This window comes from Theobroma umbraticum, unplaced genomic scaffold, assembly GCF_002168275.2.
Source record: "Theobroma umbraticum cultivar Fairchild unplaced genomic scaffold, ASM216827v3 scaffold_130.0, whole genome shotgun sequence".
Lineage (NCBI taxonomy): Eukaryota > Viridiplantae > Streptophyta > Magnoliopsida > Malvales > Malvaceae > Theobroma > Theobroma umbraticum.
Genome location: NW_018397264.1, coordinates 5,573,749 through 5,587,371, shown reverse-complemented (window position 1 = coordinate 5,587,371; position 13,623 = coordinate 5,573,749). Strand labels below are relative to the sequence as shown.

General features: G+C 42.5%; 2 protein-coding genes and 1 pseudogene across 2 annotated transcripts in view; all 3 read right to left on the bottom strand.

Moving 5' to 3' along the window:
• LOC149526876 (1-aminocyclopropane-1-carboxylate oxidase homolog 12-like) overlaps positions 1-820 on the bottom strand; it is a 1,631-nt gene extending 811 nt beyond the window's left edge. Inside the window, exons 1-2 of the mRNA XM_089784490.1 lie at positions 180-820; positions 1-34 (exon numbers count right to left, since the gene is read on the bottom strand). The exon at positions 1-34 is cut by the window's left edge and continues 288 nt beyond it. Of these exons, the coding sequence (XP_089640616.1) occupies positions 1-34; positions 180-715 (570 nt within the window). The 5' untranslated portion in view covers positions 716-820. The remainder of the gene's footprint in view (positions 35-179) is intronic.
• Positions 821-4,248: 3,428 nt separating this feature from the next.
• On the bottom strand, positions 4,249-10,392 carry LOC110421637 (1-aminocyclopropane-1-carboxylate oxidase homolog 1-like; annotated as a pseudogene).
• A 1,343-nt stretch (positions 10,393-11,735) lies between these two features.
• Positions 11,736-13,575, bottom strand: LOC110421827 (1-aminocyclopropane-1-carboxylate oxidase homolog 1-like). Its single transcript, XM_021435513.2, has 3 exons — positions 12,860-13,575; positions 12,451-12,772; positions 11,736-12,147 (listed from the first exon to the last, which is right to left on the bottom strand). Exons 1-3 carry the CDS (start codon positions 13,393-13,395, stop codon positions 11,896-11,898), a joined length of 1,110 nt encoding a protein of 369 aa, XP_021291188.1. The 5' UTR covers positions 13,396-13,575; the 3' UTR covers positions 11,736-11,895.
• Between the last annotated feature and the right edge of the window lie 48 nt (positions 13,576-13,623).

Genomic DNA, 13,623 nt, shown 5'->3' with positions numbered 1-13,623 from the left:
CGTGACTTTGTTTGTATAGTCGAAGATTATATCTCTGCAAAGTAGAAATTAATTAGATATGATGTAGAAAAACGGTTCTGCAACAACTTAAAACCAAGAACAAAGATAATTGAATTGCATCTTTTAGTTGCTTAATCAATTACTATGTACAAAAGGTAAAGTTATATATTTTTGCCTACCTGCATACTGCAGGCAATTCTTCAGGATCAGGTTGCTTAGGAGCCATGTGAAAGGTTAACGAATCCCTCCAGTTAGCCGCTGTTTTCTTACGGTGTAGATCAGGATTGCTATTATAGAGAACGTTTTTGGTGTAATCACGAGTATAAATCTCTTTCTTTACTTCAGGGTCTTGTTCATGAAATCTGCGGATGCCATCGATCATGTCATCCAAAGTGTTTAACGGAATTCCATGGTTGACCACCTGAAAGAAACCCCACTTCTCACAGGCATCTCGAACTTTGTTAATTATCTGTGTGTGTAAACTTGCATCGTCATCGACGCCTGTGAAGTCTATGATTGGAATACAAAGGTCAGAGCCATGGCGAAGCTCGGAGTTATTCTCTTGCCCCAGTTGTTCAGTAACGAAAATCCTTGGAATCTTGCCCAAACCAGCATCTGCAAGCCCCTTGACTCCTGCTTTTGTGTCATCAAAAGCCTTCAATTCCTTTTCCCTGTCGAAGTTGGACTCTTGAATTTTTCCTATTTCTGTGGCCATCCCTTTTTAACCCTTGAGAAAGGCAAACTTTTACATGTGGTTTCTGTTTCTCCAACAAGATGCAAGAACAGAAAATTAAAACTTATCAAACCCCCAATGTCTGAATTAAATCAGACACAAATCTGCTTTTGATTATTGAAATACACTACAACTCCACCAGCTACTACTTATATGAAAAGGCTAGCCTGCCGATCTTAAAAGAAGACAAAAGGAATAGAACAATTAGGAACATAGTTAATATCGTCATTTTGTCTTTCTACATTTGTATTTTCCCTTTTTCTGTTGCTTTGCTCAATGGCTCTATCCATCTTTTATTCTCATTTGATTATGTCTTTCTCTAATTTACCCTTATCTAATTGACTTTATAGATTTTCTGGAAAATATAGACGGTCATATTAAGTTGTTAATGCGAGATAAAATGAATCATGTATATGCTCCTAGACATATGCATGAACTTTTGACAGAAAAGGATTGGCCAAAATGTGGAATTTCATTAAAAATCTGCAAAATACAGAACAAGATTGGCCAAAGGCCAACCCTTGACAGCAAACAGACATCTGTGCAACAAATACCAGAAAACAAAAGGAAAAAGGCAGAACAACACCAAGCCCCACAAGACAGGCCGAGGCACACAAGCAATAAAACCGGGAAAAATGCATGAACTTGGTTTTTTTAATTGCAAAATTTTAAGTTTGCTTTCGGTTGGTTAAATTTAATGGTCTTTCATGTTTATAAGATTAATTAATGAAATAAACTTTTAATGGTAATTATGCCGCTTCAATAGATAGCATTAAATATGGGCATTACTTCGTCAAATCCTTCTGTAAAGAGGCAATGCAAGCTCAGAACAACGGCAGGGGAGCGTGGAGAGATGTATGGTCCGGCCTTGCCCCTCTACGAATGGAAGCCTTCTGCTGGAAGGTCATCCATGAGAGAGTTACCGTCAAGCAAGAACCGGTCCGTCGGGGTATGATTACCACTGACCAGCTGGGTGTGTTATTTGCAAGAATGAATCAGAATCTGTGCGCAATTTGTTTTTTCACTGTTCGGACATTTGAAAGGTCTGGATGCGATGGTGTGGCGAGTGGGGTACATGTTGGCCTGTCCCTAAGGATATGGAAGGTTTTTTCAGAATGTGGAACTCTACTCATGTGAAACATGGGGAAATCAAAATGTGGAAAATGACCTTTTATGCCATCGTCTGGACTATTTGGCTGCACAGAAATGACATGGTGTTTAATGGGAGAGTGTGGGACGCAAACCAGATCTTCGATTTAAGCAAGCTAAGGATCGCTACTAAGGCTAAAGCGAGATGGCGTCTTGAGTATGGTGTTGTGATCGATACCTACCGGTGCCCCCAGTTAGGAAAGGTAATGATGAAGGCTAAGAAGGAAAGGTTGGTGGTGTGGTGCAGACCAGCCACGGGAGAAATGAAGTTGAATGTCGATGGTGCCGCTCAAGGGTGTCCGGAAGAATCCGGCATAGGGGGAGTCCTTCGAGATAATCACAGAACCGGAGGAAGGTCCTTGAAGGTTTAGAAAGTGGATATTGCACATTGAGCAACTGAAAAAAAGGAGTTAGGAGATGGGAAATTAAATATATCTTCAGGGAAAGGAATCAGCTGGCGGATAGCCTTGCAAAGGATGCAGAGGCAGACTGACTTTTTGAATGTGTTTGACTAATCACGTGCTTCTCTAATGTTTTTTTGGATATGACTTTGTTTGGGAAGGTGTGGACAACAGGATCTGTTTTTGTTTTCCTTGTGTGTTAATGAATGAATGAGTCTGCAGGTCTGTGATGCTTGTGTCGAGTTGTTATGCCGTGTGGTCTGGGGGCTTTGTCCCATGGTTTATGAGACCCTGACTCTTATTGTGGATACCCGTGGGTGGCTGGGTTTTTCTGGGAGTTCTATGCACAGGGTTGGAGTTGGATCGGGGGGGACTGTTTTCTTTTGCATAGTGCAGAGGCTGGAGTGTGGGTTCTTTTTGTTCGCCCAGAACACAGGGTTTGGGGTTGGCATGCATTAAGGTAGCATGACAACCTCAAATCTTCTCTTTGGTTCATAGGGTTGATCCCAATCGAGTTTAATAAATTCTTAACTTTCAAAAAAAAAGATAGCATTAAATATGAGAAAGATAAATCTCTTAGATGTGAAAAGGGAAAGAAGATACAACTATTATTTTATGGGTGTTTTTAAAAATAATTTTTAAAAGTAAGATGTTTTCAAAAATAATTTTTTTTATAATTTTAACTGTCTTTAGTTCAATTGAACAAAATTATTTTTAATGAAATTGTAAGCTATGATGTTACACGCCATGTACAAAAATATATTACGTATCATGGTTAGGTTGATACATGTTATATTAAAAAAAAATACTATTGTTATACATCATGTACAAAAACAAGTTACACACCATGATTAAATTCTTATATGTTATATTGAAAAAAAAAATACTATTATTACATGCCATGCACAAAAATATGTTACACACTATAGTTAAAAAAGTTTATTACATGTCATGTTGAAAAAAAAAATTATTATTACACGTCATATTTAAAAACATTTTATTACATTTAATGTCTAAAATATTATTATTACCTACAAATCAAAATTTTAAATCTTGTCAACTCTCTTTATTTTTTTTTATTTTTTTTATAATTTGGCCTTAATTAAAGTGTTTTCAACATGTTTCCATAAATCAAAACATAAATTTTGTTATCTAAAACACCTTTTTTGATTAAAAATTAAAAAAAAATCCTCTAAAAACCTATATGTATAAATTTCAAATTATTGAATTAATTAGTGTCTAAATCCCAAATTAATTCAATTAAAAACTATATCAAGTATCTGTAATCATTTCTACGATTATAATTTTATTTAAAATACTTAAAAATCAAAATTTTTAAATAATTACCCACCCAAACACATCAAAATTATTGCTTGGTGTCTTAGAATACAGAAAAGAGAAATCTGAAAACACAAAAGAGAAAACTTGGGAGTTAAGTAAAGTAAACGAATGCCGAAATCAATAAAAGTAAAAAGAGTGGGATAGTAAGAGAGAAATAAAAAACACAAATGGAAAAAAATTGTGATGAATAATTTAATTTATTTAAAATAATTTCAAAAGTATTTTATCAAGTCATGACTAAATATGGTTAAAAATAATTAAATTTATTTTGGTAGTTATTTTGAAATACTTTTATCAAGAAAAATTATTTTTTATAATGTTTTCATTATTTTAAGATATTTCAGATTGAAAAAAAAGATGAATTTAGACAAATAGAAATTATAGCACAGATTAGTAATAAGATAACTGATGATTAAGTAATTATCAAAGCAATACATGAAACGTGATATTAGGATGCAGCATTCATCTCACTGCCTTATTGTCGACTAATAGTCTAGTATGCAATACAAGGGCTTGTGCTCTGCTATAAGTACAGTAACTTTAATACATAGAACAACTGGCACTTGAAAGTGCTAACAAGCCTGGCAAAGCACACAGCATATTTTGCAGTGGCAACCTAATTAATCATAGCCTGAAGTGTTCAAGAGTTCTACAATCAAGGCCTTTGGAGTAGTAGTGTGACACATAGTCTTTTACAGTGGTCTCCCTGTAGATTGGAGGGTTTTCTTCTGATAGCAACTCCTTGATTGGTCCGTATAGCCTTGAGGCATTCTCTGGAGGAAAATGTGTTCTAAAGAGACTTGCTATTGAAATTCTTGGACCTATAGTGCTAGCGAGCACTCTGTGATGAACACTTACGAATTAGCCATTGGTTATTAACTGCATAAAGACAGATGGGAACGTGTAATTGATAATTGTGTTACAAATTAAATCCATGGCCAAAAAGAAATAATAATACTATTTTTTAGAGCCATGGGGTATTTTGACCATTAATTAGGCCAAAAACCAGCTAGTCATATTAGATTTTGGTTTAATGACGGTTAAATTGAGGTAGACTTGCCTGTAACATATCACCCAAATTTACTACAAGAGCTCCATGAATAGGGGTAACATCTACCCATTGATTTTCATGGAGGACTTTGTTCCGACGCTTCGCAGGAACCTGGTATCTTTGGGGACCCTCGACGAGACGGTTACGGGTTCCGCGGGCGAGCTGGAGTTATGCTCGTGAGTAGAGGCGCCATGACGATGATGAGGGCAAGGTTGTGCGTCAACAACCTCTATGCTTTGGATGGCAAGGCTCTACCGTCGGAGGAGATGTCAGTTGCGACACATTCCGTTGACCAGGCAGTCCTTTGGCACATGCGTTGGGGCATGTCGGTGATCAGGGATTGCGAGCGCTGCACCAGAGAGGCTTGTTGCCAGGTATCAGGAGTTGTGAGATACCTTTGTGCCAGCACTGTGTGATGGGGAAGCAGCAGCGTGTGAGCTTCCGGACATCACGATATCGCAGCACAGAGAGGTTGCAGCTGATCCACACAGATGTATACGGGCCCACACCGTCTCATTCTATTGGAGGGGCCCGATACTTTGTGACGTTTATTGATGACTTCTCTCGCCGCGTGTGGGTATACATCATGAGAGAGAAGTCACAAGTCTTCGCCATATTCAGAGAGTGGCTCGCCGGAGTTGAGACGGAGACAGGAATGCGTGTCAGATGCATGAGATCTGACAACGGAGGTGAGTACACTTCGCGTGAGTTTGTGCAGTTCTGCAGAGATCGTGGGATTCGGCGAGAGTTTACGACGCCGAAGACGCCACAACAGAACGGGGTGGCTGAGCGCTTCATGCGCACCATCACGGAGAGGGCACGAGCCATGCGACTGCATTCGGGTCTACCGAAGCAGTTTTGGGCGAGGCAGTCTCCCATGCGGTTTACCTCTTGAACCGCACGCCGAATGGGAGATTGGATGCGAGATGTCCGATGGAGTTCTGGAGCGGTTGGAAGCCGGATTACATGCATCTACGCGCATTTGGGAGTCCCGTATTTGTGCTGACTCCGAGCGATGAGCGGGACAAGCTGGATGCAAGGTCAAGGCGGTGCATCTTTGTTGGTTTCACTCGAGGAGTGAAGGGATACAGATGTTGGGACCCGGCGTCCAGGAGGATCGTGACGAGTCGGGACGTCACGTTCGATGAGGAGGCACTTCTACGTCAGACGGAGGCGACAGATACGCAGACGCAGGAGACACCTCAGCCGGTGGTAGTTGAGACTATCGCTCCGATGGGATCTTCTCAGCTCGAGGTGGAGATTCCAGCTGGAGGTGGAGCTCGCACGACGATACCAGAGGAGGCTCCCGATGATGATTCCGATGGTGGTGATGATGTCTACCATGATACCATGGATGACACGCAGCATACGCAGGGTGCACCGACCGACATCTCGACACGACATGATGAGCCGGAGCCGAGCATTGCACGGGAGAGGCCTCGCAGGGCCACGAGACTTCCACAGAGATTCGGAGACTACGAGCTCTACGATGTGGAGGGTGTTGATCCGACGACGTACATGGAGGCGATTTCGGGACCGGATCGAGACCGATGGATACGCGCCATGGATGAGGAGATGGAGTCTCAGCGTGCATGCGGTACGTGGGAGCTTATGGCGCTTCCACCTGGAGGTCGTGTGCTGGGATGTAGATGGCTATTCCGCCGCAAGGTGGGACCAACGATGGGCGACGTGCGCTTCAAGGCGCGACTTGTCGCCAAGGGATACTTGCAGCGCGAAGGAGTTGATTTCCATGAGATCTTCGCGCCAGTCGTGAGGTATGAGACGATACGCATGCTCCTGAGTATGGTGGCATGTAGGGACTGGGAGCTATATCAGATGGATGTGACTACGGCGTTCCTACATGGAGACATCGACGAGGAGATCTACATGCAGCAGCCCGAGGGATACATTGACGCGAGCGCACCGGAGGCTGTGTGCAGGATTCGACGTGCATTGTATGGGCTGCGCCAGTCTCCCCGACAGTGGAACCGACGGTTCCACGACTTCATGACGGAGCAAGGGTACGCGAGGAGCGAGCATGATCATTGTCTTTACTCGCGGGACAGAGGTACAGGACGAACATTCTTAGTCTTGTACGTGGACGACATCCTCATAGCTGGAGAGAGGATGCATGACATTGAGCAGTCAAAGGCGGAACTGAGGAGCGCCTTCAGGATGAAGGATTTGGGACCAGCTTCTCGATCCTTGGCATGGCGGTGAGCGGGATAGACGATCTCACACACTCTTCCTCCACCAGTTGGCAACACCGATGGGGAGTCACTTCAGACTGTCATTGGCAGATTCGCCGACAGTGGAGGAGGAGATCGAGGAGATGAGTCGCATACCATATCAGAGTGCCGTGGGATCTCTCATGTATGCGATGGTGTGCACACGACCTGACATAGCCCATGCAGTCGGTGTTGTGAGCAGGTTCGCACAGAACCCTGGCATGGAGCACTGGAGGGCGGTCTTGTGGATACTCCGATATCTGCGAGGCACATCGGACTATGGTATACGATTTGGAGGCAGTCCAGTGGAGTTGATCGGGTACGTGGATTCCGACTATGCGGGCGATAGAGACGGGAGGAAGTCCACGACGGGCTTTATATTCACGACGGGAGGCGGACCGATTTCATGGAGATCAGTCTTGCAGTCGGTGACGACTCTATCTACCACAGAGGCGGAGTACATGGCGATCACGGAGGCTGGGAAGGAAGCCATTTGGCTTCAGGGATTGTTTCGAGATTTCGATGCACGGACGCGGGCATCGACGGTACTTCTCACCGACAGCCAGTCAGCATTGGCACTAGCGAAGGATAACGTGTTTCATCCGAGGACGAAACACATTGACATTCGCTACCACTGGATACGAGAATTGGTAGCAAGTGGTGCGGTGGATCTCCAGAAGATTCACACGGCAGAGAATCCGGCAGATGCCTTGACGAAGGCGTTGTCATCGGATCGGTTGGAGCGACATTTGGCGACGCTCCAGGTTTTGAGGAATGCGGAGTTTGTGCGGAAGATGCAGATGGACTTGGATGAAGCTCGACATGATGTGGAGGTCACGGTGCGAGGTGGAGATTGTTATTTTATGACGCACCGTAACCCCACCATTTTTTTGACTTTGGTGAGGGGTCCGTGCGTGCGTTGGTGTGGAGCTCTCGGTGCAAATCGAAAAAAAAAAGAAAGAGAGAGAGGAGAGGGCTACCTTTGGAGGGCTCGGATCTCTCTCCGGTGAGGGAGGTGATTCTCACAGCCTGCGGATCCTTGCACGGCGTGTTGAGGCGAGCTTGGAGAGCCCGGTCTTGGGCAGTGGTGTTGCCGGACGGCGGGATTCCGGCGACCGAAACTTGGAGAGCTCGGTTTCACCGATCCGGGAGGTATTTCAAGCGACGGTTGGCGCGGAGAGCACCGCAAGGAGGAGGCTAACGCATCAGTTCTGGTCGCGTTGGTTTTGGTCGAGTTTGACCGAAAACCAGTTCCCGGAGAAGACGACCGGTGACCGGATTCCGGCAACCTCCGGCGACCGACCCGAATTTCGACGGGGATGCTACCCCTGGGGTTTTGACGCGCTGCGGTTCCAACGGCGACGTCGGTTTCGTCATCCGACGCACGGTTTTGGAGATACGGGACAGCGGACTTTCGAGGCGCATTTCGGGCCGTCAGGAACTCGGAAGTGATCGCGGATTGCACGTACGCGATCACAGGAGCATCGAGCACGCATCTGGAGCACAGACGGTGGTGGCGGGCGCATTCCTGTCAGAGCCGATATTTCGGGATTTGTGCGGGCCCACTTTGTGTTCACTATTTCGCATTGTATTTCCCGAACAACATTTATTCAGTGTGACTAGTTTCCGCACTTAGTTGCATTGTATTTCTCAGAGCGGTTTTCGACGATCGAGTGTGTGGTGCAAGTGAAAAGACACACACCCAACAGACTTGTAGTCCACCAATTTGATCTTGTAAAAGCACGGTGAAGAAGCTGCTATCAGTGTGGCTGCTAGTACCCAAAGGCAACTCTGGTTCAGGGCATGGTGGGTAGTAATGGCCAAGGACAAAAAGCCCCTCCCCACAGCCAATGTCTTTCAAGTGACTGCGGTTGAGAACCAGAGCTTCTGACAGCAGTTCGAACAGAGTGTCACCCAATTTCATTACTTTGTTTGAATAGTCGAGCAATATATCCCTGCAGATTAAGGAAGAAGCAGATACAATGACACTTTTTTGACTGATTGCAGCTATGGAGAGAACATGCCTGGGACAACTCAATTACATGAAAGACAATGGAATCGTATCTTTCTCATCAGTTGATTAATTGATTACTATGTACTTCAGTCTATATAAAGGATACCATAAACTGATTGATTTTATTTAAAGTTGTCTCATTCCCATGGATTACTCAGACAAGGCCAGTTTCTTGACAACTCTCAAGTTATATCTCACCACTCCCCTGAAAATATTGTGCCTCCACCGCTTAAGAGATTTCAAAAATAAACAAATAAATAGCACATACTAATGGCAAAATTAACAAATACTTTAGTGAAGATTGGGGAGGAAAACTTCACCCAATGAAGGAATTTGTGAAAAGTCCTCTTAAATTAGGAAATTATAAGAAATAGAAGAGGATCAGCCAGATCTATTGTCATGTTAAATTCAAAAAACAAAATCAACCTCTTAAAAAGAATTTATGAAAATCCTCTTTAAAGTTAAGAAATTCTAAGAAATATAATAGAACAAGATTAACCTAACTTCATGATAATTAAAAAAAAAAAAAGACTGTAGGAAGTAAGAGAGGAAAATGAACTACATCAACAACATCATCCTGTCCAGAAAAATCCTGACAAGATTTTAGATTATAACATTACCGGATCTTGATTTGCTGGGCTCCCCTCTCTCTTTGATAAATAAAACCCAATTGAAATTAAGAAAGAAGCATCTACTTCGGTGAACAAAAAGGGGTCAACTCTTAAAAGTAGGTGAACAGTAGATTTTACTTTACCTGCAAACTGTAGGCAATTCTTCGGGATGAGGCTGACGAGGTGCCATGACACAGGTCAAAGAATCCCTCCAGTTGGTTGCTTCTGCCCGGTACAAATCAAAATTACTATTATAATTCATTTTTTTCGTGTAATCTCGAGAGTAAATCTCTTTCTTAACTTCCCAATCTTGTTCATGAAACCTGCGAATGCCATCGATCATGTCATCCAAAGTTGTCGCAGCAATTCCATGGTTGACTACCTGAAAGAAACCCCATTTCTCGCAAGCTTCTCCAACTTTTTGCACTGCTTCCCTTCGTAAACTTGCATCTTCTTCGATGCCTGTCAAGTCAATAATCGGGATACCAATGTTAGAGTTGCCCCTATCCTGGTCATAATTTCCCTCAAGCTTGTATTCCTCACGAATGAAAATCCTCGGTACTTTTGCTATACCAGAATCTACAAGCCCTTTTACCCCTGCTTTTGTATCATCAAAAGCTTTCAGTTCGCTATTCCTATCGTAATTGGATTCCTGAATTCGCTCTAAGCTTGTTTCCGCCATTTCTGTTTAGGGTCTGTGGGGAGGATAAAGAGTCCAATGTGATACCGCCGCAGTCTGAATTGGTTTCTAACAGGACGGTCCCCTTTCTTTCTTTGATATAATTCCCAGTACACAGTGCACCTCTCTTTTTCCTTACGACTCTCCGATATCTTTTATGTCTTGTAGACTAGAGAGGGGATCTAGCTTGCCTTTCTAGATGAATCTCTAGCCCCATCCATTATAGGATTTAGGGTTTATTCAAAAGTTACATTTTTTTTTTTTTGAAAGTTGGTATTTTATTGAGATTGCAGCTAGAATGCCATGGAGAGTCTTCTATTTTGTTGGTCGCTCAAAGCTTGTTTCCGCCATTTCTGTTTAGGATCTTTGAGGAGGATAAAGAGTCCAATGTGATACCGCCGTAGTCTGAATTGGTTTCTAACAGGATGATCCCCTTTCTTTCTTTGATATAATTGCTAGTATACAGTGCACCTCTCTTTTTCCTCAGGACTTTCCGATGTCTTTTTCCTTAAGATCTAGCTCACCTTTCTAAATGAAACTCTAGCCCCATCCATTATAGGATTTAGGGTTTCCACTAAAGTTACATTTTTTTTTTTTGAAAGTTGGTGTTTTATTAAGGTTGCAGCTACAATGCCATGGAGAGTCTTCTATTTTGTTGGTAAAATCCTCCTTTTGGCATAGTAGCAAGCTTAAAGAGTCTGAACAAAAAAATTACAAAAATTCCAAGCTGCACGATAAGAAATTGGCAGCATCAAGCAAAAAGTGCTCCCAAAGCAGAAATTGACAGGATTTCCTGAAGGACAAGAGTGCTCCCAAAGCAAGCAACGTCTACTTATCTCATCTTATTACAACCGATCGTTCAGCCAACAATCCGAGGGAGATACCCATCCATGACCGCCGAGGCTGATCCAGGTTGAAACAGAGAGAAACCAGACCTTCAATGCCCTCCTCGTCACTGTCAAGGATATTAATGAGGTCACTCAGTATATTTACACCCTCCTTCGCCAAGTTATCTGCATGCTCATTCTTTTCTCTCTATTTTTTCTTATCTTGTTGCTGTGCGGTGGAATGTACTGTTCTAGTTCTAGGTAGGTTAATTTTAGAAATATCTTTGGGTTAATTCTAGAACACCATTCTATGTGCCAAGCACCTCTCTTTCATTAATTATTAGTTGATCATGACTCATGGCCAGCAAGCCAGCACCATTGATCGATCCTATTTGTCCCATTACTTAAAGCTAATGACATAGCAGCATTTTAGCCTGAAATTTCTCCTTCAGTGTCTTACTGTCACCAAATAAACTTACCGTTTTTAGAAAAATCACTATAGACTGAAAAAGATGAAAAACTGCTGGTCGATATTCTTCTACTTTTTGAATCCATCTGCTTGCAAATTGATTATCAAATGCAGATTTAGCAAGGTAAATGATTTGAAATTTCCAATAAGAACATGAAATGCAATTTCGGAAACTTCAGGAAATGAAGAAGCATATCAAATCCAACTAACTAGAAAAGAAAATAAAAGAAGTTTGCTACCACTTTGATAAAGTAGATAATGGCTATAAATTGACAATACTTATTTGAGCTCAATTTGTGCCAAATATACTCATGGTGTCTTGATAAATCAATCAACCAGTCCAGTTAACATTTTTTTTCCCTTAATCAAACATATATGCTATATGGCCAATTTCACAGTCTGAAGAGATGTAGGGGAGAAGTTCCATCAAGACCATGTTCATAGATGTAGGAAACAAAGTCTCTAACTGTTGTTTCTCTATAGATTGGAGGATTGTTATCTGATAGAAGCTCTTCAATGGGTCCATACAGCCTTGAAGATGGTAGTAGACCTGTGGTGAAAAAGCATGCAACTGATATTCTTGGGCCTTCGCGGTTTGCCAACACTCTGTGCTCTACGCTTTTGAACTTGTCATTTGTTATGAGCTGACAGAAACAAGAAACAAGGATCTGAACTCTGTCTATTTGAAACCAATGTGATGAATAATGTTATAAACTTTAATTTAACTTCTAAACCAATTAACAAAAAGCACATGGACTTGATTTATACAAGTTATAGGAGAGGCACGACATCCACCATTTTAGTAGAGTAGAGGGACTATTTATGTATTCTGACTATCTATTTATATAGTCACAAAGGATCTGTAAGATGCTAGCCCCAAAAAATGGAACATTAGGTGTCTAAATCCAAACCCGATAACAGAAAATATTAGGAAGTGAGAGACTTGCCTGTAGAAGATCTCCAATATTGACCACTAAGGCACCAGGCACAGGAGGAACATCAACCCACTGGTCTTGATGAAGCACTTGCAAGCCTCCAATTTGGTCCTGTAGAAGCACTGTTAGGAAGTCATTGTCGGAATGCTTGCTTGTGCCTAAGGCTAGTTCAGGCTCAGGGCACGGTGGATAATAGTGGCATAGAGCTGAAAGGCCCTCAGCACATCCCATCTCCTCGAGGTGACTTGGTTTTAGTCCAAGAGCTTCAGACAACAATTTAAACAGAGAACTTCCTAATCTGATGACTTGCTTCGTGTATTCCAGTTGAATATCTCTGCAATCCGATAATTAATCAAAACAATGAAGCTCAGCAATGACGTACTGTTAACAAAACACAAAGTATTCATAGTCATTGACAGACCTCAATACGGCCGGCAACTCTTCTGGCTTGGGAGGATCGGGAGCCATTACGCAAAAGCAGGTATCTCTCCAATTTGCAAATGGAGCTGTGTACAAATCGAAGTTGCTAGTATACCTGTACCTTGTAACGCGATCACGTGCATAGAATTCTTTCTTGACCTCAATATCCTGCTCAAAAAATCTTTGAACCCCATCTTTCATCTCCTGGAGAATACCTGAAGGGATTCCATGATTGACAACCTGGAAGAATCCCCATGTCTCTGAGGCATGTCTGACTTTGTCGATGATCTCCTTACGCCGCGCTGGATTGTTTTCAATGCCTTCTAGATCAATAACCGGAATACTAAATTGGATTTTCTTGGTATCTGAAGCATCTCTCAAGTTATCAGGTGGTCGGATGAACATCCGAGGAACCTTGGTAACCCCAGCATCAACAAGACCTTTGACACCAGCTTTTGAGTCATCAAATGCTTTCAGTTCTCTTTTTCTGTCATAATTGGAATCGCCACAAACTTCAACGCCACCAGTTACCACCATTTTCCCCTTTTTTTTCTCTCTAAGGTAACCAAAGCTGTAGAAATTCTATGGAATACCAATGGAGTAAATCTTGAAGATTGGTGGAGCACTAGACGGTAGGAAATTTTGTTCCGCATAGGAGTGTCTAGAAATCAACCACATCAAAGATAATAACAACGGTAGCTGCTTGGCCCCATGCTTCACTGACCACTAAAAACATGTTCTTCCAACTTATCCTTAAGAATAGTT